This window comes from Anser brachyrhynchus, assembly GCF_964034855.1.
Source record: "Anser brachyrhynchus genome assembly, contig: SCAFFOLD_363, whole genome shotgun sequence".
Classification (NCBI taxonomy): Eukaryota; Metazoa; Chordata; class Aves; order Anseriformes; family Anatidae; genus Anser; species Anser brachyrhynchus.
Window position 1 is genome coordinate 26,093 of NW_027663842.1, and position 20,996 is coordinate 47,088.

General features: G+C 59.0%; 1 protein-coding gene and 1 long non-coding RNA gene across 2 annotated transcripts in view; both read left to right on the forward strand.

Annotated features, from left to right (window-relative positions):
- Positions 1-1,199: 1,199 nt before the first annotated feature.
- LOC308186750 (integrin alpha-X-like) overlaps positions 1,200-20,996 on the forward strand; it is a gene marked incomplete at its 3' end in the record, with an annotated part of 23,111 nt that continues 3,314 nt past the window's right edge. The window contains exons 1-19 of the mRNA XM_080608919.1: positions 1,200-1,272; positions 3,017-3,065; positions 5,842-5,959; positions 7,939-8,027; positions 8,116-8,180; positions 9,704-9,818; positions 9,909-10,039; positions 11,839-11,984; positions 12,082-12,235; positions 13,098-13,248; positions 13,332-13,405; positions 13,490-13,619; positions 14,435-14,586; positions 14,664-14,804; positions 16,945-17,151; positions 18,061-18,191; positions 18,281-18,447; positions 19,655-19,809; positions 20,818-20,949. Of these exons, the coding sequence (XP_080465045.1) occupies positions 3,029-3,065; positions 5,842-5,959; positions 7,939-8,027; positions 8,116-8,180; positions 9,704-9,818; positions 9,909-10,039; positions 11,839-11,984; positions 12,082-12,235; positions 13,098-13,248; positions 13,332-13,405; positions 13,490-13,619; positions 14,435-14,586; positions 14,664-14,804; positions 16,945-17,151; positions 18,061-18,191; positions 18,281-18,447; positions 19,655-19,809; positions 20,818-20,949 (2,295 nt within the window). The 5' untranslated portion in view covers positions 1,200-1,272; positions 3,017-3,028. The remainder of the gene's footprint in view (positions 1,273-3,016; positions 3,066-5,841; positions 5,960-7,938; positions 8,028-8,115; positions 8,181-9,703; positions 9,819-9,908; positions 10,040-11,838; positions 11,985-12,081; positions 12,236-13,097; positions 13,249-13,331; positions 13,406-13,489; positions 13,620-14,434; positions 14,587-14,663; positions 14,805-16,944; positions 17,152-18,060; positions 18,192-18,280; positions 18,448-19,654; positions 19,810-20,817; positions 20,950-20,996) is intronic.
- Positions 17,241-18,002, forward strand: LOC308186748. The gene is made up of 3 exons (XR_013944247.1): positions 17,241-17,398; positions 17,471-17,505; positions 17,739-18,002. It is a non-coding gene; the product is annotated as an uncharacterized lncRNA (long non-coding RNA).

Below are 20,996 nucleotides of genomic sequence, written 5' to 3' on the forward strand. Positions count from 1 at the left end.
AGATGTTTGGAGGTGTCTCAAGATGTTTGGTGATGGGATGGACGACCGGATGGACGGATGGAGATGTTTGAAGATGTTTGGAGGTGTCTGGAGATGTTTGGAGATGTTTGGAGGTGGGACGGAGATGTTTGGAGATGTTCTGGAGATTTTTGGAGTTGGGATGGAGAACTTTGGAGAACTTTGGAGATGTTTGGAGATGTTTGGAGAAGTTTGGAGATGTTTGGAGGTGTTTGGAGATGTCTGGAGGTGTCTGGAGGTGTTTGGGGATGGGATGGACGAGTGGATGGAGATGTTTGGAGATGTTTGGAGATGTTTGGAGGTGTCTCAAGGTGTTTGGTGATGGGATGGACGACCGGATGGATGGATGGAGATGTTTGGAGATATTTGGAGGCGTCTGGAGATGTTTGGAAAAGGGATGGCGATTTTTGGAGTTGGGATGGAGAACTTTGGAGATGTTTGGAGAAGTTTGGAGATGTTTGGAGAAGTTTGGAGATGTTTGGAGATGTTTGGAGATGGGATGGAGATGTTTGGAGATGTTTGAAGGTGTCTCAAGGTGTTTGGTGATGGGATGGACGAGAGGATGGACGGATGGAGGTGTTTGGAGATGTCTGGAGATGTTTGGGGATGGGATGGATGAGTGGATGGAGATGTTTGGAGATGTTTGGAGGTGTTTGGAGGTGGGATGGAGATGTTTGGGGACGGGATGGAGATTTTTGGAGTTGGGATGGAGAACTTTGGAGAACTTTGGAGATGTCTGGAGGTGTCTGGAGGTGTTTGGAGGTGTCTGGAGATGTTTGGGGATGGGATGGACGAGTGGATGGAGATGTTTAGAGATGTTTGGAGGTGGGACGGAGATGTTTGGGGACGGGATGGCGATTTTTGGAGTTGGGATGGAGAACTTTGGAGAACTTTGGAGAACTTTGGAGAACTTTGGAGAAGTTCCGAGAAGTTCCGAGAAGTTCGGATGTATTTGGAGAAGTTTGGAGCCGTTTGGAGACACCTGGAGATGTTTGGAGACACCTGGAGCCGTTTGGTGCCGGCCGGCCGACCAGACGGAGAAGTTTGAGGCCACCCGGCCCCACCCAGGTCCCTCCCCCCCGCCCCCCGCCATGGTCCCCGGGGAGCAGGAAGCCGCCCCCCCTCCCCCGCCCCCCCCCAGGAAGGAACCCAAAACCGCAGCCGCTTCCGGGGTGGGGACAGCGCCGGGTCCCCACGGGGACGGGGCCGCCGGTGGGAAGTCCACGTCACCCCCGAGGCCAACCGGGGGCGGAGGTGACACCGGGGACATCCCCCCGGGGCTGTCACGTCTGGGACGGACCCAAAATGGGGGGTTGTGGGGTCGGGGGGGTTGTGGGGTCAAGGGGTTGGGGACACCATGGGGTGGTGGACACCATGGGGTTGGGGACACCATGGGGTGGGGACACCATGGGGTGGTAGACACCATGGGGTTGGGGACACCATGGGGTGGGGACACCATGGGGTGGGGACACCATGGGGTTGGGGACACCTTGGGGTGGTGGCACCACGGGGTTATGGGGCCATGGGGTTATGGGATGAGGTTGTGGGGTCGTGGGGCGGTTGGACCACGGGGTGGTGTCACCACGGGTTTGGGGACACCATGGGGTGGTGACACCGTGGGGTTGTGGGGCCGTGGGGTGGTAACACCACGGGGTTGTGGGGTCATTGGGTTGTGGGGTCATCACATTGTGGGGTCGGGCGGTGTGGGGTCAAGGGGTTGGGGACACCATGGGGTGGTGGACACCACGGGGTGGGGACACCATGGGGTGGTGGACACCATGGGGTTATGGGGCCGTGGGGTGGTGACACCATGGGGTTGGGGACACCATGGGGTGGTGGCACCACGGGGTTGTGGGGCCGTGGGGTTGTGGGGTCAAGGGGTTGGGGACACCATGGGGTGGGGACACCATGGGATGGGGACACCATGGGGTGGTGGCACCATGGGGTTGGGGACTCCGTGGGGTTGTGGGGCCATGGGGTTGTGGGACCATGGGGTTGTGGGATCATGGGGTTGGGTCACCATGGGCTTGGGGACACCATAAGGTGGTGGCACCATAGGGTTATGGGGCCATAGGGTTATGGGATGGGGGTTATGGGACCATGGGGTTGTGGGGCCATGGGGTTTTGGGATCATGGGGTTGTGGTGTCACCACGGGGTGGTGGCACCACGGGGTTGTGTCACCATGGGGTGGTGTCACCGTGGGGTTTCAGGATCATGGGGTTTTGGTGTCACCATGGGGTGGTGTCACCACGGGGTTGTGTCACCTCGAGGTGGTGTCCCCATGGGGTTTTGGGGCCATGGTGTGGTGTCCCCATGGGGTTTTGGGGCCGCGGGGTTTTGGGGCCATGGTGTGGTGTCCCCATGGGGTTTTGGGGCCGCGGGGTGGTGTCCCCATGGGATTTTGGGGCCTTGGTGTGGTGTCCCCATGGGGTTGTGGGGCCATGGGGTTTTGGGGCCATGGTGTGGTGTCCCCATGGGGTTTTGGGGCCGCGGGGTGGTGTCCCCATGGGGTTTTGGGGCCGCGGGGTGGTGTCCCCGTGGGGTTTTGGGGCCTTGGTGTGGTGTCCCCATGGGGTTGTGGGGCCATGGGGTTGTGTGGCCATGGTGTGGTGTCCCCGTGGGGTTTTGGGGCCGCGGGGTGGTGTCCCCGTGGGGTTTTGGGGCCGCGGGGTGGTGTCACCACGGGCTTGTATCACCTCGGGGTGCTGTCACCGTGGCCCGTACGCCCCACCCCCCCCACCCCGTGTCCATATAGGGCCGGACCCTATAGGGTCACGCGCTCCCTCCGTGGCCGCGCCCCCGCTTTTGCCTTTTCCTCCCTTTTTTAGCCCCCCCCCCCCCCGCCGTCGCCCGTTTTTTTCTGCGCTTTCATTCATTATAATTTTTTTTTATTTATTTTTACCCTTTTCCGCCCTTTCTCCCCCCGAATCCTTCCCCACCCCTTCCTTCCCCTTCCCCCCCTCCCCGCCGCCTCCAACTTCTGCTTCGGGGACGGAGCCGGCGGCGACTATGGGGCCGCGGGCGCTGCTGCTCTGCCTGGCCGCTGGTGGGTGGCGCCGGGGCCCTATAGGGGATTTGGGGTGGCGCCGGGTCCTATAGGGGATTTGGGGTGGCTCTGGGTCTTATATGGGACGTGGGGTGGCACTGGGTCCCTATAGGGAACTTGGAGTGGTGCTAGGTCCTATAGCGGATTTGGGGTGGCACCAGGTCTTATATGGGACGTGGGGTGGCACTGGGATCTCTGTGTCCCTATAAGGGATGTGGGGTGGCTCTGGGTCCTATAGGGGACGTGGGGTAGCTCTGGGTCCTATAGGGGATGTGGGGTGGCTCTAGGTCCCTATAGGGAACATGGGGTAGTGCCAGGTCTTATAGGGGACGTGGTGTGGCACCAGGTCCTGTAGGGGATTTGGGGTGGCTTTGGGTCCTGTAGGGGATCTGGGGTGTCTCTGGGTCCTATAGGGGATGTGGGGTGGCTTTGGGTCCCATAGGGAACATGGGGTGGTGCCAGGTCCTATAGGGATTTGGGGTGTTTCTGGGTCCTATAGGGGATTTGGGGTGGCAGCAGGTCCTGCAGGGGACATGGGGTGGCGCTGGGATCTCTGTGTCCCTATAAGGGATGTGGGGTGGCTCTGGGTCCTATAGGGGATGTGGGGTGGCACCAGGAGCTCTGGATCCCTATAGGGGATGTGGGGTGGCACCGTGTCCTATAGGGGATATGGGGTGGCACTGGGAGCTTTGTGACCCTATAGGGGACATGGGGTGGCTCTGAGTCCCTATAGGGGATGAGAGGTTGCACCAGGAGCTCTGGGTCCTATAGGGGACATGGGATTGCACCGGGTCCTTATAGGGGACATGGGGTGGCGCTGGGTCCTATAGGGGGTGTTGGGTGGTGTCAGGAGCTTTGTGACCCTACAGGGGACGTGGGGTGGCTCTGGGTCCTATAAGGGATGTGGGATGGTGCCGTGAGCTCCGAGTCACTATAGAGGATGTGGTGTGGCTCTGGGTCCTATGGGGGATGGGGGGTGGCACCGGGAACTCTGTGTCCCTATAGGGGATGTGGTGTGGCACCAGGAGCTCTAGGTCCCTATAGGGGAGGTGGGGTGGCTCTGGGTCCTATAGGGGATGTGGGGTGACAATGGGAGCTCAGGGTCCTATAAGGGACATGGGGAAGCACTGGGGCCCTATAAGAGATTTGGGGTGGCTCTGGGTCTTATAGGGGACATGGGGTTGCACCTGTACCTGGAGGTCCTATAGGGGATGTGGGGTGGCTCTGGGACTTGGGGGTCCTATAGGGGACGGGAGGTGGCACTGGAAGTTCTGTCACCCCATGGGAGTAGCACCAGGAGCTCTGTGTCCCTATAGGGGACATAGGGTGGCGCCAGAGCTCTGTGTCCCTATAGGGGATGTGGGGTGGCACTGGGAGCTCTGTGTCCTATGGGGGGTGTGGGGTGGGACTGAGATCTGGGGGTCCTATAGGGGATGTGGGGTGGGTCTGGGTGCTATAGGGGACGTGGGGTAAGTCTAGGTCCTATGGGGGACGTGGGGTGGCTCTGGGAGTTCCGTTTACCTATAGGGGACATAGGGTGGCACTAGGTCCTATAAGGGACATGGGGTGGGACCAGGACTTGGGGGTCCTATAGGGGACGTGGGGCGGCACTAAGTCCTATAGGGGCCATGGGGTGGGACCAGGACTTGGAGGTCCTATAGGGGACGTGGGGCGGCACTAGGTCCTATAGGGGACGTGGGGCGGCACTAGGTCCTATAGGGGACGTGGGGTGGCACTAGGTCTTATAGGAGCCATGGGGTGAGACCAGGACTTGGGGGTCCTATAGGGGATGTGGGGTGGCACTAGGTCCTACAAGGGACATGGGGTGGGACCAGGACTTGGAGGTCCTATAGGGGTCATGGGGTGGCAGTAGGTCCTATAGGGGCCATGGGGTGGGACCAGGACTTGGGAGTCCTATAGGGGACGTGGGGTGGCACTAGGTCCTATAGGGGACGTGGGGTGGGACCAGGACTTGGGGGTCCTATAGGGGACGTGGGGTGGCACTAGGTCCTATAGGGGCCATGGAGTGGGACCAGGACGTGGAGGTCCTATAGGGGTCATGGGGTGTCACTAGGTGCTATAGGGGCCATGGGGTGGGACCAGGACTTGGAGGTCCTATAGGGGCCATGGGGTGGCACTAGGTCCTATAGGGGCCATGGGGTGGGACCAGGACTTGGGGGTCCTATAGGGGACGTGGGGCGGCACTAGGTCCTACAGGGGACATGGGGCGGCACTAGGTCCTATAGGGGACATGGGGTGGCACTAGGTCCTACAGGGGCCATGGGGTGGGACCAGGATGTGGGGGTCCTATAGGGGCCATGGGGTGTCACTAGGTCCTATAGGGGCCATGGGGTGGGACCAGGACTTGGGGGTCCTATAGGGGACGTGGGGCGGCACTAGGTCCTACAGGGGCCATGGGGTGTCACTAGGTCCTATAGGGGACATGGGGTGTCACTAGGTCCTATAGGGGCCATGGGGTGGGACCAGGATGTGGGGGTCCTATAGGGGCCATGGGGTGTCACTAGGTGCTATAGGGGCCATGGGGTGTCACTAGATCCTATAGGGGCCATGGGGTGTCACTAGGTCCTATAGGGGCCATGGGGTGTCACTAGGTCCTATAGGGGCCATGGGGTGGGACCAGGATGTAGGGGTCCTACAGGGGCCATGGGGTGGCACTAGGTCCTATAGGGGCCATGGGGTGGGACCAGGCCGTGGGGGTCCTATAGGGGACGTGGGGTGGCCCCAGGAGCTCCGTGTCCCCAATGTCCCCCCCCAGCGCTCTCCTCCTGCCACGGCCCCGGCGTGGACGAGGACACGGTGACCGTCTTCCGCGGGGACGCCGCGGGGGCCTTCGGGCACAGCGTGGCCCAGTTCGGCACCACCGATGACGGCGGGTGAGCACCGGGGTTGGGGACGAAGGACCCCATGGTAGACCCCCAAATCCTCTTTTTTTCACCCCAAAATCCTCTTTTTTCCACCCCCAAAATCCTCTTTTTTCAGCCCCAAATCCTCCTTTTTCACCCCCAAATCCTCTTCTTTTCACCCCCAAATCCTCCTTTTTCACCCCCAAATCCTCTTTTTTCACCCCAAATCCTCTTTTTTCACCGCAAAATTTTCCTTTTTCACCCCTTAATCCTCCTTTTTCACCCGCAAATCCTCTTTTTTTCACCCCCAAATCCTCCTTTTTCACCCCAAATCCTCTTCTTTTCACCCCCAAATCCTCCTTTTTCACTCCCAAATCCTCTTTTTTCACCCCAAAATCCTCTTTTTTTATCCCCAAATCCTCTTTTTCACCCCAAATCCTCTTTTTTCACCCCCAAATCATTCTTTTTCACCCCAAAATCCTCTTTTTTTTACCCCAAAATCTTCTTTTTTTCACCCCCAAATCCTCCTTTTTCACCCCCAAATCCTCTTCTTTTCACCCCCAAATCCTCCTTTTTCACTCCCAAATCCTCTTTTTTCACCCCAAAATCCTCTTTTTTTATCCCCAAATCCTCTTTTTCACCCCAAATCCTCTTTTTTCACCCCCAAATCATTCTTTTTCACCCCAAAATCCTCTTTTTTTTACCCCAAAATCTTCTTTTTTTCACCCCCAAATCCTCTTTTTTTTCACCCCCAAATCCTCTTTTTTTCACCCCAATACTTTTTTTTTCTCCCCCAAATCCTGTTTTTTTCATCCCCCAAATTCTCTTTTTCCCCCAAAATCCTCTTTTTTCACCCCCAAATCCTCTTTTTTTCACCCCCAAATCCTCTTTTTTCACCCCAAATCCTCTTTTTTTCACCGCAAAATCCTCATTTTTCACCCCTTAATTCTCCTTTTTCACCCCCAAATCCTCTTTTTTCACCCCCAAATCGTTCTTTCACCGCAAAATCCTTTTTTTTTTTACCCCCAAATCCTCTTTTTTCACCCCCAAATGCTCTTTTTTTCACCCCAAATTCTCTTTTTTTCACCCCCAAATCCTCTTTTTTCACCCCAGAATCCTCTTTTTTTACCCGCAAATCCTTTTTTTTTACCCCCAAATCCTCTTTTTTCACCCCCAAATCGTCCTTTTTCACCCCCAAATCCTCTTTTTTCACTCCCAAATCCTCTTTTTTCACCCCCAAATTCTCTTTTTTCACCCCCAAATCATCTTTTTTCACCCCAAAATCCTCTTTTTTTCACCCCCAAATCCTCTTATTTTCACCCCCAAATCCTCCTTTTTCACCCCCAAATCCTCTTCTTTTCACCCCCAAATCCTCTTCTTTTCAACCCCAAATCCTCTTCTTTTCAACCCCAAATCCTCTTTTTTTCACCCCCAATCCTCTTTTTTTCACCCCCAAATCTTCTTTTTTTCACTCCCAAATCCTCTTTGTTTTTCACCCCCAAATCCTCTTTTTTACCTCCAAAATCCACTTTTTTCACCCCCAAATTCTCCTTTTCCACCCCCAAATCCTCTTTTTTCACCCCCAAATCCTCTTTTTTCACCCCCAAATCCTCTTTTTTTCACCCCCAAATCCTTTTTTTTCACCCTCAAATCCTTTTTTTCACCCCCAAAATCCTCTTTTTTTCACCCCCTAGTCCTCTTTTTTCACCCCCAAAGCCTCCTTTTTCACCCCCAAATCATTTTTTTACCCCCCATATCCTCCTTTTTCAGCCCCAAATCCTCTTTTTTCACCCCAAAATCCTTTTTTCACCCCCAAATCCTCTTTTTTTCACTCCAAAATCCTCTTTTTTCACCCCAAAATCCTTTTTTCACCCCCAATTCCTCTTTTTTTCACTCTCAAATCCTTTTTTTTTTCACTTCCAAATCTGCTTTTTTTTTTTACCCCCAAATCCTCTTTTTTTCACCCCCAAAATCCTCTTTTTTCACCCCAAAAATCCCCCCCACCGCAGGATCCTGGTTGGCGCCCCGCTGCAGAGGTCGGGGACGATTTTCCGGTGCCGGCCCCGATCCGGGAGCTGCCAGGAGGTGGACGTCACCGGTGAGGACCCCCGGTTGTCCCCCCCCCAACCCCGACCCCAAAAATGGACATTTTGGGTCCCCGAGGGTCTCACTCCGCGTCTCTGTAGGGTCGCCGAAGGCGGTCAACTCGTCCATGGGGTTGACGGTGGCCACGGGGGACAACGAGGTCCTGGTGAGTGTCGGAGGGGAGGCGGGGGGGATTTCACCCCAAATCAGGCTGTTCGGGGCGATATCAAGGGTTTTTCACCCAAAATGGGTTCATTTGGGGTGGTATCAAGAAGATTTCACCCCAAATCGGTCCATTTGGGGTGATACCAAAGGGTTTTTCACCCGAAGTTGGTCTGTTTGGGGTGGTATCAAGGGTTTTTCACCCAAAATAGGTCCACATAGGGTGATATCAAGGAGATTTCACCCAAACTTGGTCCTTTTATGGTGATATCAAGGCGATTTCACCCCAAATTTGTTCATTGGGGTGATATCAAGGAGATTTCACCCACATTTGGTCCGTTTCTGGTGATATCAAGGGATTTTCACCCAAAATTGGTCCATCTGGGATGCTATCAAGGAAATTTCACCCCAAATTTGTTCTTCTGGGGTTATATCAAGGGCTTTTCACCCCAAATCGGTCTATTTCTGGTGATATCAAGGGGTTTTCACCCAAAATGGGTCCATCTGGGATGATATCGAGGAGATTTTACCCAAACTTGGTCCATTTCTGGTGATATCAAGGGGATTCCACCCCAAATTTGTCCTTCTGAGGTGATATCAAGGGTTTTTTCACAAAAACTTGATCGATTTAGGGCGGTATAAGGAGGTTTCACCCCAAATTGGTCCATTTCTGGTAATATTAAGGAGATTTCACCCAAAATTGGTCTCTTTGGGGTGATATCAAATGTTTTTCACCCCAAATTGGTCCATCTGGGTGATATCAAGAGTTTTTCACCCCATTTGATTTTTGGGGTCTCCCCACTGGTTTTTGGGGTCTCCCCGCTGATTTTTGGATCTCCCTGTTGATTTCTGGTATCTTCCTGCTGATTTTTGGGGTCTCCCCGATGATTTCTGGGATCTCCCCGTGGATTTTCGGGGTCTCCCTGTTGATTTCTGGCATCTCCCCACTGATTTTTGGGGTATTCCCGCTGATTTCTGGGATCTCCCCGCTGATTTTCGGGCTCTCCCTGTTGATTTCTGGCGTCCTCCTGCTGATTTTTGGGGTCTCCCTGCTGATTTTTGGGGTCTCCCGCCTGATTTTTCAGGCCTCCCCGATGATTTTTGGGGTCTCCCTGTTGATTTCTGGTGTCTCCCCACTGATTTTTGGGGTCTCCCCACTGATTTTTGGGGTCTCCCCACTGATTTCTGGGATCTCCCCACTGATTTTTGGGGTCTCCCCACTGATTTTCGGGGTCTCCCCGCTGATTTCTGGGATCTCCCCGCTGATTTTTGGGTCTCCCCGCTGATTTTCGGGGTCCCCCTGTTGATTTCTGGTGTCTCCCTGCTGATTGTTGGGGTCTCCCCACTGATTTTTGGGGTCTCCCCAATGATTTTTGGGGTCTCCCCAATGATTTTTGGGTCTCCCTGTTGATTTCTGGCGTCTCTCTGCTGGTTTTTGGGGTCTCCCCGCTGATTTTCGGGGCCTCCCCACTGATTTTCGGGGCCTCCCCGCTGATTTTCGGGGTCTCCCCGCCCCCCCGACCCCAGGCGTGCGGCCCCACGGTGCCCCAAGCCTGCGGGGAGAACCTCCACCTCAACGGCTTCTGCGTCCTCCTCGACGCCAACCTCCAGCAGCTCCAACGCCTCCCGGCCTCCCAACCAGGTACGGGGTGGGGGTGGGGGGGGACACCGAGGGTGGGACGCGTCGGGGACGTCCCCGTTGGCCATGGGGACATCGCTGTGGTCCCTCCAGGGTGCCCCAAACGTTCTTCAGACGTGGCGCTCCTCATCGACGGCTCGGGGAGCATCGGCGACTGGGAATTCCAGACAATGAAGACCTTCATCGCCGAGGTGATGAAGAGGTTCCAGGGCATGGACACGCAGGTACCGCCCGCCCGGGTGGCCCTTCAGGTTCTTCGTCCCCGCCGTGTCCTCCCGGGGTTCTTCTGCTCCTCTTGGCGTCGCGTGGGGGGGTCTTCGTGACGGGGTGAGGTGGTGGGGGTTCTTCTTCTGGTGGTGTTCTCCCATGGTTCCTCACGATGGGGTCTTCTGGTTGGGTTCTCCCATGGTTCCTCACGTTGGGGTGATGCTTTGGGGTCTTCTTCTGGTTGTCTTCTCCCATGGTTCCTCACGATGGGGTGATGCTTTGGGGTCTTCTTCTGTTTGTCTTCTCCCATGGTTCCTCACGTTGGGGTCTTCTGGTTGTCTTCTCCCATGGTTCCACACAATGGGACCTTCTGGTGGTGTTCTCCCATGGTTCTTCACCATGGGGGTCTTCTGGTTGGGTTCTCCCATGGTTCCTCGTGATGGGGTGACACGTTGGGGTCTTCTTCTGGTTGTCTTCTCCCATAGCTCCTCAAAATGGGGTCTTCTGGTTGGGTTCTCCCATGGTTCCTCTTGATGGGGGTCTTCTGGTTGGGTTCTCCCATGCTTCCTCACGTTGGGGTGACACGTTGGGGTCTTCTTCTGGTTGTCTTCTCCCATGGTTCCTCATGTTGGGGTGGTCACGTTGGGGTCTTCTGGTTGGGTTCTCCCATGGTTCCTCGTGATGCATTGGGGTCTTCTTCTGGTTGTCTTCTCCATGGTTCCTCACGATGGGGTCTTCTGGTTGGGTTCTCCCATGGTTCCTCATGTTGGGGTGGTCATGTTGGGTTCTTCTGGTTGTTTTCTCCCATGGTTCCTCACGATGGGGTGGTTGTGTTGGGTTCTTCTGGTTGTCTTCTCCCATGGTTCCACACAATGAGACCTTCTGGTGGTGTTCTCCCATGGTTCCTCATGATGGGGTCTTCTGGTTGGGTTCTCCCATGGTTCTTCACTTTGGGGTGATGAGTTGGGTTCTTCTGGTTGTCTTCTCCCATGTTTCCTCACGATGGGGTCTTCTGGTGGTGTTCTCCCATGGTTCTTCACCATGGGGGTCTTCTGGTTGGGTTCTCCCATGGTTCCTCGTGATGGGGTGACACGTTGGGGTCTTCTTCTGGTTGTCTTCTCCCATGGTTCCTCACGATGGGGTCTTCTGGTTGGGTTCTCCCATGGTTCCTCATGTTGGGGTCGTCACGTTGGGGTCTTCTGGTTGTCTTCTCCCATGGTTCCACACAATGGGACCTTCTGGTGGTGTTCTCCCATGGTTCTTCACCATGGGGGTCTTCTGGCTGGGTTCTCCCATGGTTCCTCACGATGGGGTCTTCTGGGTGGGTTCTCCCATGGTTCCTCACGATGGGGTGACGCGCTGGGGGTCTTCTTCTGGTTGTCTTCTCCCACGGTTCCTCACGATGGGATCTTCTGGTGGTGTTCTCCCATGGTTCTTCACCATGGGGGTCTTCTGGTTGGGTTCTCCCATGGTTCCTCACGTTGCGGGTGTTGGGTTGGGGTCTTCTGGTTGTCTTCTCCCATGGTTCCTCTTGATGGGGTGACGCGTTGGGGGTCTTCCTCTGGTTGGGTTCTCCCATGGTTCCTCATGTTGGGGTGGTCACGTTGGGGTCTTCTGGTTGGGTTCTCCCATGGTTCCTCGTGATGCATTGGGGTCTTCTTCTGGTTGTCTTCTCCCATGGTTCCTCACGATGGGGTCTTCTGGTTGGGTTCTCCCATGGTTCCTCACGATGGGGTCTTCTGGGTGGGTTCTCCCATGGTTCCTCACGCTGGGGTGACGCGCTGGGGGCCTTCTTCTGGTTGTCCTCCCCTTGCAGTTTGCCCTCACCCAGTTCTCCGACAAGATCGTGGAGCACTTCAACTTCGAGACCTTCCGGAGGTCCCCGGACCCCATCCGTCTGGTGAGGAAGGTCCAGCAGCTCCAAGGCTTCACCTTCACCGCCTCGGCCATCCGGAAAGTTCTGTGAGTCCCGCGGCTCCGTCCCAGCCGCGAAGGTCCAACCCCCCCCCTCCCCCACCCCGGGGTCCCTCACCCTGGCGTCCTCCGTCTCCTGGTGCAGGACGGAGACGTTTCGGCCCGGCAAAGGGGGGCGAGAAGACGCCAGCAAGGTCCTCATCGTCGTCACGGACGGGAAGAAGTTCCGGGACCGGCTGACCTACGAGGACGTCATCCCGTTGGCCAACAGCATGGGGGTGACGCGCTACGCCATCGGGGTGAGGGGCCTGGCTGACCAAAGCCACCGGCGTCCGTCCCGGAACGTCTCCGTCCAGCCACCCAACCAGTCCCGGGCGTTCTAGAACATCTCCAGAACATCTCCGCCCGTCCCCAAACAGCTCCATCCGTCCATCCAACCACTCCCAGATGTTCTAGAACATCTCCATCCACCCCAAAACAGCTCCATCTATCCATCCAACCATTTTCAGATGTTCTAGAACACCTCCAGAACATCTCCACCCATCCCAAAACATCTCACCCGTCCACCCAACCACTCCCAGATGTTCTAGAACGTCTCCAAAACGTCTCCAACCATCCATCCAACCTCTCCCAGATGTTCTAGAACACCTCCAGAACATCCCCACCCATCCAAAAACACCTCACCCACCCACCCAACCACTCCCAGATGTCCTCAGACACCTCCAGAACATCTCCATCCATCCACCCAACCACTCCCAGATGTTCTAGAACACCTCCAGAACATCCCCACCCATCCCAAAACATCTCCATCCATCCACCCAGCTGCTCCCAGATGTTCTAGAACATCTCCAGAACATCTCCATCCATCCATCCAACCTCTCCCAGATGTTCTAGAACACCTCCAGAACATCCCCATCCATCCCAAAACCTCTCCATCCACCCACCCAACCACTCCCAGATGTTCTAGAACACCTCCAGAACGTCCCCACCCACCCGCCCCTCCCTCCACCCACCTCAAAACTTCTAACCCACCTCCAAACCCCCCCCACCCCCCCACCCCAAACCATCTCCCTCCGCCCCCCCCACCCCCAAACCTCTCCCCCCCCACCCCCCTCACCCCCCCCAACCCCACCCCCACCCCCACCCCCCCCCCGGCCGCAGGTGGGCGACACCTTCCGGCAGCCCGACGCCGTGGCCGAGCTCCACGCCATCGCCTCGGCACCCCCCGAGGACCACGTCTTCCGCGTGGACAACTTCGACGCCCTGCAGGGCATCCAGAACCAGCTGCAGGAGAAGATCTTCGCCATCGAGGGTACCCGGGGGGGGGGGCTTCGGGGGTTGGGGGGGGGGGACCCCAAAACCAACCGTCACCCTTGGGTGCCCCCCCCCCCCCAGGCACCCAGTCCGCCCTCGGCAGCTCCTTCCAGCTGGAGATGGCCCAGGAGGGCTTCAGCGCCCTGCTCACCCCCGTGAGTGTCCCCGCCCGCCCCGCGCCCCCCGCCCCCCGCCCCTCCCCCCCCCAACCGGTCCCCTCCCGGTCCGTACTGGTGCAGGAGGGGCCCGTACTGGGAGCGGTGGGCGCCTACGACTGGTCTGGAGGGGTCTTCGTCTACGGCCCCGGCGGGAAGCCCACCTTCGTCAACGCCTCCCGAGGCGCCGGGGACATGAGCGACGCCTACCTGGGTGAGGGGTGGGGGGGGGGTGGGGGGGTCCTATGGGGGGGGGGGGCTTGGGGGCGTCGGGGTCACCGGGGGGGGGGGGTCTTGGGGTCACCAAGGGGGGCTTGGGGACGTCGGTGTCCCCGTGGGGGTCTTGGGGGTGTCGGGGTCACCGGGGAGGTCTTGGGGGTCTTGGTGTCCCCATGGGGGTCTTGGTGTCCCCATGGGGGCCTTGGGGATGTTGGGGTCCCCATGGGGGTCTTGGGGGTGTCAGGGTCACCGTGCACCGTGGGGGGTTTGGGGGCGTCGGGGTCACTGGGGGGGGTCTTGGTGTCCCCATGGGGGTCTTGGGGGCTTTGGTGTCACCATGGGGGTCTTGGGGGTCTTGGGGTCCTCGTGCGGGTCTTGGGGGCGTTGGGGTCACTGGGGGAGGGGGGGGTCTTGGGGTCACCAGGGGGGGGCTTGGGGACGTCGGTGTCCCCGTGGGGGTCTTTGGGGCATTGGTGTCCCCATGGGGGTCTTGGGGGTGTCGGTTTCCCCATGGGGGCTTTGGGGTCCCCACGGGGGCCTTAGGGTTGGTGCTGTCCTCCCGGGGGTCCCCACATGGGGCCAGGGACTTTGGGGTCCCCCCGGGGGTCCCGGGGGACGTCAGAGCTCTTGGGGCCTCACGTTCCCGGGGCTCTCGTCACCACCCCCCAACCCCCCGGGCCCCTCGGTGCCCCCCCCGCGAGCCCCCCCTGGGGACATCGGCGTCCCCCCGCGAGACCCCCCTGGGGGGGGGGCCACCGCCCCAACCCCCCCCCCCCCATGGGACGCCCCCCCTGACCCCGCCGTGCCCAGGCTACGCGGCCGAGTCCCTGTCCCTGGGGGGCAGCCGGGCGCTGGCGCTGGGGGCCCCCCGCTACGGCCACGTCGGCCGCCTCCTCCTCTTCGGCCTCCGCCGCGGCCCCACGGACACCTGGGAGCTCCTGGCCGACGCCGTGGGGCAGCAGGTAAAGGGGGGGGGCCTCAGGGGGGGGGGAGACCCCCGGTGACCCCCCCCCCACCCCGCTGACCCCGCTGCCCGCAGGTGGGCTCCTACTTCGGGGCGTCCCTGTGCGCCCTGGCCCCCCGGGGGGACGGCTCGGCGAAGGCGCTGCTGGTGGGGGCCCCCATGTTCTACGGGGACGGCAGCGGGGGGCGCGTGGTCGTCTGCGGGCTGCCGCCGGAGGTAGGGGGCACGGCACGGCCCCGCCCGGCCCCAAAGCCGCCCCAAAGCCACCCCAAAGTGACCAACCTGACCCCAAATCCACCAACCCGACCCCAAATCCACCAGCCCGACCCCAAATTGACCAACCCGACCCCAAATCAACCCCAAATTAACCCAACCCAAATCAACCCCAAATCCACCAACCCAACCCCAAATCCACCAACCCAACCCCAAATCCACCAACCCAACCCCAAATCGACCCCAAATCGACCCCAAATCAACCCCAAATCAACCCAACCCAAATCGACCCCAAATCGACCAACCCGACCCCAAACCCACCAACCCGACCCCAAATCGACACCAAATCGACCCCAAATTGACCCCAAATCAACCCAATCCAAATCGACCCCAAATCGACCAACCCGACCCCAAACCCACCAACCCGACCCCAAATCGACACCAAATCGACCCCAAATTGACCCCAAATCAACCCAACCCAACCCCAAATCGACCCCAAATCGACCAACCCGACTCCAAATCCACCAGCCCGACCCCAAATCCACCAACCCGACCCCAAATCAACCCCAAATCAACCCAAATCGACCCCAAATCCACCAGCCCGACCCCAAATCCACCAACCCGACCCCAAATCCACCAACCCGACCCCAAATCAACCCCAAATCAACCCAAATCGACCCCAAATCCACCAGCCCGACCCCAAATCCACCAACCCGACCCCAAATCCACCAACCCGACCCCAAATCAACCCCAAATCAACCCAAATCGACCCCAAATCGACCAACCCAACCCCAAATCAACCAACAAAACCCAACAAACCCAATCCCAAATCGACCAACCCACCCCAACCCAACCCAAATAAACCCCCAAAAAACCCTCAGCCCCACCCAACCCGCCCCATCCAACCCAGCCCTAATTAACCCAGCCCTAATTAACCCAGCCCTAAATAACCCAACCCACCCCACCCAACCCAACCCAACCCAACCCCACAACCAACCCACCCCACCCCCACCCCACCCAACCCAACTCAACCCAACCCCAATTAACCCAACAGCCCCCCCTCAACCCAACCCTACCCAACCCGTCCCATCCAACCCAGCCCTAATTAACCCAGCCCTAATTAACCCAGCCCTAATTGACCCAGCCCTAATTGACCCAGCCCTAATTGACCCAGCCCTAATTAACCCAACCCAACCCGACCCCACCCCAACTACCCCACCCCACACCCACCCCACCCAACCCAACACACCCAACCCGACCCAACTCAACTCAACCCAACCAACCCAAATCAACCCAACCCAATCCAACCTACCCCATCCAACCCAGCCCTAATTAACCCAGCCCTAATTAACCCAATCCAACCCAGCCCTAATTAACCCACCCCAACCCACTCCATCCAACCCAGCCCTAATTAACCCAGCCTAAATTAACCCACCCCAACCCAACCCACCCGACCCCACCCCAACCAACCCACTCCAACCCATCCCAACCCCACCCAGCCCTAATTAACCCAGCCCTAATTAACCCAGCCCTAATTAACCCAGCCCTAATTAACCCAGCCCATCCCACCCAACTCAACCCAACCCAACCACCCCAACCCAATCCAACTCAACCCAAATTAACCCAACCCAACCCACCCCATCCAACCCAGCCCTAATTGACCCAGCCCTAATTGACCCAGCCCTAATTAACCCAGCCCTAATTAATCCAACAAAACCCACCCGACCCTACCCCACCCCACCCAACCCAACCACCCCAACCCAACCCAGATTAACCCAACCCAACCCGCCCCATCCAACCCAGCCCTAATTAAACCAGCCCTAATTAACCCAGCCCTAATTAACCCACCCCACCCAACCCAACCCCAATCAACCCACCCCACCCCACCCACCCCACCCCACTCAACCCACCCCACCCAACCCAACCACCCCAACTCAACCCAAATTAACCCAACCCAACCCGCCCCATCCGACCCAGCCCTAATTAACCCAGCCCTAATTAATCCAACCCAACCCACACGACCCCACCCCACCCAACCCAACCCAGCCACCCCAACCCAACGCAACCCAACCCGCCCCATCCGACCCAGCCCTAATTAACCCAGCCCTAATTAACCCCCCCTAATTAACCCCCCCCCCCGCAGGCCAGGGTGCTGCGCTGCCCACGCACGCTGCAGGGCCAGCCCGGCCACCCCCTGGGGCGCTTCGGGGCCAGCCTCAGCCGCCTGGGGGACGTGGACGGCGACGGCTGGCACGACGTGGCCGTGGGCGCCCCCATGGAGGACGAGCACCGCGGGGCCGTCTACGTCTTCCGGGGGGAGGAGGGCGGCGTCGCTGCGCACTACAGCCAGGTGGGGGCCCGGGGTGACCCTTGGGTGCTGGGGGTGGGTTGGGTGCTGGGGAGAACTTGGGTGCGGGAGACATCTTGGGTGCGGGAGACATCTTGGGTGGTGGGGGTGGGTTGGGTGCTGGGGAGAACTTGGGTGCTGGGGGTGGTTTGGGTGGTGGGGAACCTTGGGTGCGGGAGACCCCTTGGGTGCGGGAGGCATCTTGGGTGCGGGAGGCATCTTGGGTGGTGGAGAACCTTGGGTGGTGGGGGTGGGTTGGGTGGTGGGGAGAACTTGGGTGGTGGGGAAGTCTTGGGTGCTAGAGGTGGCTTGGGTGGTGGAGACACCTTGGGTGGTGGAGAACCTTGGGTGCTGGAGGTGGCTTGGGTGCTGGAGAGAACTTGGGTGCGGGAGACATCTTGGGTGGTGGAGAACCTTGGGTGCTGGGGGTGGGTTGGGTGGTGGGGGTGGTGTGGGTGGTGGGGAGAACTTGGGTGCTGGAGAGAACTTGGGTGGTGGAGGGAACTTGGGCGCTGGAGATGCCTTGGGTGCTGGAGGCATCTTGGGTGGTGGGGAGAACTTGGGTGGTGGGGAACCCTTGGGTGCTTGAGATTCCTTGGGTGGTGGGGAACCTTGGGTGGTTGAGGTGGGTTGGGTGCTGGAGGGAACTTGGGTGCTGGGGACATCTTGGGTGCTGGGGACATCTTGGGTGCTGGAGGCGCCTTGGGTGCTGGAGGCGCCTTGGGTGCTGGAGACGCCTTGGGTGCTGGAGGGTACTTGGGTGCTGGAGGCAATTTGGGTGCTGGAGAACCTCAGGTGCCGGAGGCACGTTGGGTGCCGGAGGCATCTTGGGTGCCGGGGACGTTTTGGGTGCCGGAGACCCCCCCGCCGGGACGCCGGGGTCCCCTCACCCCCCCACCCACCCCCCCGCAGCGCATCGCGGGCGCCCGCTTCCCCAGCGGGCCGCGCCACTTCGGGCAGGCGCTGAGCGGCGGCCGGGACCTGACGGGGGACAGGCTGCCGGACGTGGCCGTGGGCGCCCAGGGCCAGGTCCTGCTGCTCAGGTGGGACCCCCGCCCCCACCCCGGGGACCTCCCCCACCCACCCCCACCCCCACCCCCCACCCCGACGTCCCACGGCTCGGCGCCGCCAGGTCCCCGCCGCTGCTCCGGGTGCGCGTGGAGGTGGCTTTCCAGCCCCCGGAGGTCCCCACGACCGCCTTCGAGTGCCGGGAGGAGGAGGAGGAGAAGGAGGAGGGCAAGGAGGTGGCCGTGGCCGAGGTCTGCTTCGTGGCCACCAAGAAGACCCCCGACAACTTTGGTGAGACCCCGCCCCCAAGCTGGGCGCCCCCCCAGGGGGTCCGGCCGGGCAACCCCAGGCCCCCTCCAGGTGGCCCTAAGGGGCCCAGGAGCCCACGGGGCCTCCGAAACCCCCTCCAGATGGCCCCAAAACCCTCCCGAAAGCCATGTGGCCTCCTAAATCCCTTCTAGATGCCCCCCAAGAACCTCCTAAACCCCCTCCAGATGTCCTCACCACCCCCAAGAGCCTCCCAAAACCCTCCCAAAATCCATGTGGCCTCCTAAACCCCTTCTAGATGGCCCCCAAAACCCTCAGGAGCCTCCCAAAACCCCCTCCAGATGTCCCCAAAACACTCCAGATCTCCACGTGGCCTCCTAAACCCCCTCCAGATGCCCTCAGCACCCCCAAGAGCCTCCCAAAAGCCCCTCCTGATGCCCTCAAACCCCTCCACAACCCCATGTGGCCTCCTAAACCCCTTCCAGATGCCCTCAATACCCCCAAGAGCCTCCTAAACCCCCTCCAGATGCCTCCAAAACCCTCCCGAAAGCCACGTGGCCTCCTAAACCCCTTCTAGGTGCCCCCCCAAACCCTCAGGACCCTCCTAAACCCCCTCCAGATGCCCTCAACCCCCTCCACAACCCCACCAGGTCTACCAAAACCTCCTCCAGATGCCTCCAAAACCCTCCCGAAATCCACGTGGCCTCCCAAACCCCTTCTAGATGCCCCCCAAAACCCCCAAGAGCCTCCTAAACCCCCTCCAGATGTCCTCACCACCCCCAAGAGCCTCCCAAAACCCCCTCCAGATGCCCTCAACCCCCTCCACAACCCCATGTGGCCTCCTAAACCCCCTCCAGATGTCCTCAAGACCCCCTAGAGCCTCCCAAAACCCCCTCCGGATGTCCTCACCACCCCCAAGAGCCTCTCAAAACTCTCCCAAAATCCACGTGGCCTCCCAAACCCCTTCTAGATGCCCCCCATAACCCTCAAGAAGTCCTTGGGGCCTCCAAAACCCCCTCCAGATGCCCCCAACCCCCTCCAGACACCCCCAAACCCCCTTGAGATGCCCTCAAGACCCCCCAAACCCCCTCCAGATGCCCCCCAACCCCCTCCCCAACCCCCCACCCCCCCAAAACCTCCCCTCCCGTTGTCCCCACGACCCCCCCAACCCCATGCCCTTCCCCCCAACCCTTTCCCCCCACCCCCCCCAACCCGTCCCCTCCCCCCGCAGGCACCCAGCTCTCCGTCACCCTGCGCTACCAGGCCACCCTGGACCCCGGGCGGGCCATGCGCCGCGCCGCCTTCCCCGGGGGCGCCGCCGGCCTCAACGGGACCCTGCGGGTGGGCGTCGGGCGCCACTGCCAGACCTTCTCCATCAGACTCACGGTGTGTGTGTGTGGGGGGGCGGGGGGCACGGGGGGGGGGCGGCGGGGTCCCCGTGCCTCCTGCGGCGCCATCGGTCCCCTGGGGGCTCAACGGGCTTTGTCGTGGTGCTCATCGGCCTCTTCTTTATTTCCTCTTCCTCTTCTTTTCTTCGTCTTCTTCTTCTTCGTCTTCTTCATCTTCTTCCTCTTTTTCTTCGTCTTCTTTTCTTCTTCATCTTCTTCCTCTTCTTCCTCTTCTTCTTCCTCTTCTTCTTCCTCTTCTTCTTCCTCTTCTTCTTCCTCTTCTTCTTCCTCTTCTTCTTCCTCTTCTTCTTCCTCTTCTTCTTCCTCTTCTCTTTCTTCTCCGTCTCCGTCTCTGTCTCCGTCTCCGTCTCCGTCTCCTTCTCCTTCGTCTGCTTCTCCGTCTTCTTCATCTTCTTCATCTTCATTTCTTCTTCTTTGTCTTTTCTTCTTCTTCTCCTCCTTCTCCTTTCTTCTTCTTCTTCCTCTTCTTCTTCCTCTTCTTCTTCCTCTTCCCCTTCTTCTTCCCCTTCATCTTTTCTTCTTCTCCTTCTTCTTCTTCATCTTCGTCTCCTTTTCTTCGTCTTCTTCGTCTTCATCGTCTTCTTCGTCTTCTTCCTCTTCTTTTCTTCTTCTTCCTCTTTTTCTTCCTCTTCTTCTTCCTGTTCTTATTCCTCTTCTTTTCTTCTTTTCTTTCTTCTCCTTCTCCTTCTTCTTCCTCTTCTTCTTCCTCTTCTTCTTCCTCTTCTTCTTCCTCTTCTTCTTCCTCTTCTACCTCTTCATCATCTTCGTCTTCTTCCTCTTCTTCTTCCTCTTCTTCTTCCTCTTCTTCTTCCTCTTCATCATCTTCGTCTTCTTCATCTTCTTCTTCATTTCTTCTTCTTTGTCTTTTCTTCTTCTACTCCTTCTCCTTTCTTCTTCCTCTTCTTCCTCTTCTTCCTCTTCTTCCTCCTCTCTCCTTCCTCCTCCTCCCCCCCCATCTCCCCCTCCCCCCGGGGGCGCGGGGCAGGGCTGCCCTCGGGACACGCTGACCCCCCTGGGGCTGCGCCTGGGCTACGAGGCCACCGGGGACCCCCTGGAGGTGGCCGCGGGGCTGCGCCCGGCGCTGAGCCGGGACTCGGAGACGGAGGCCGTGGGCACGGTGAGGGGGGGGGATTTGGGGGGGGGGCTGGGGGGGGAATATGGGGG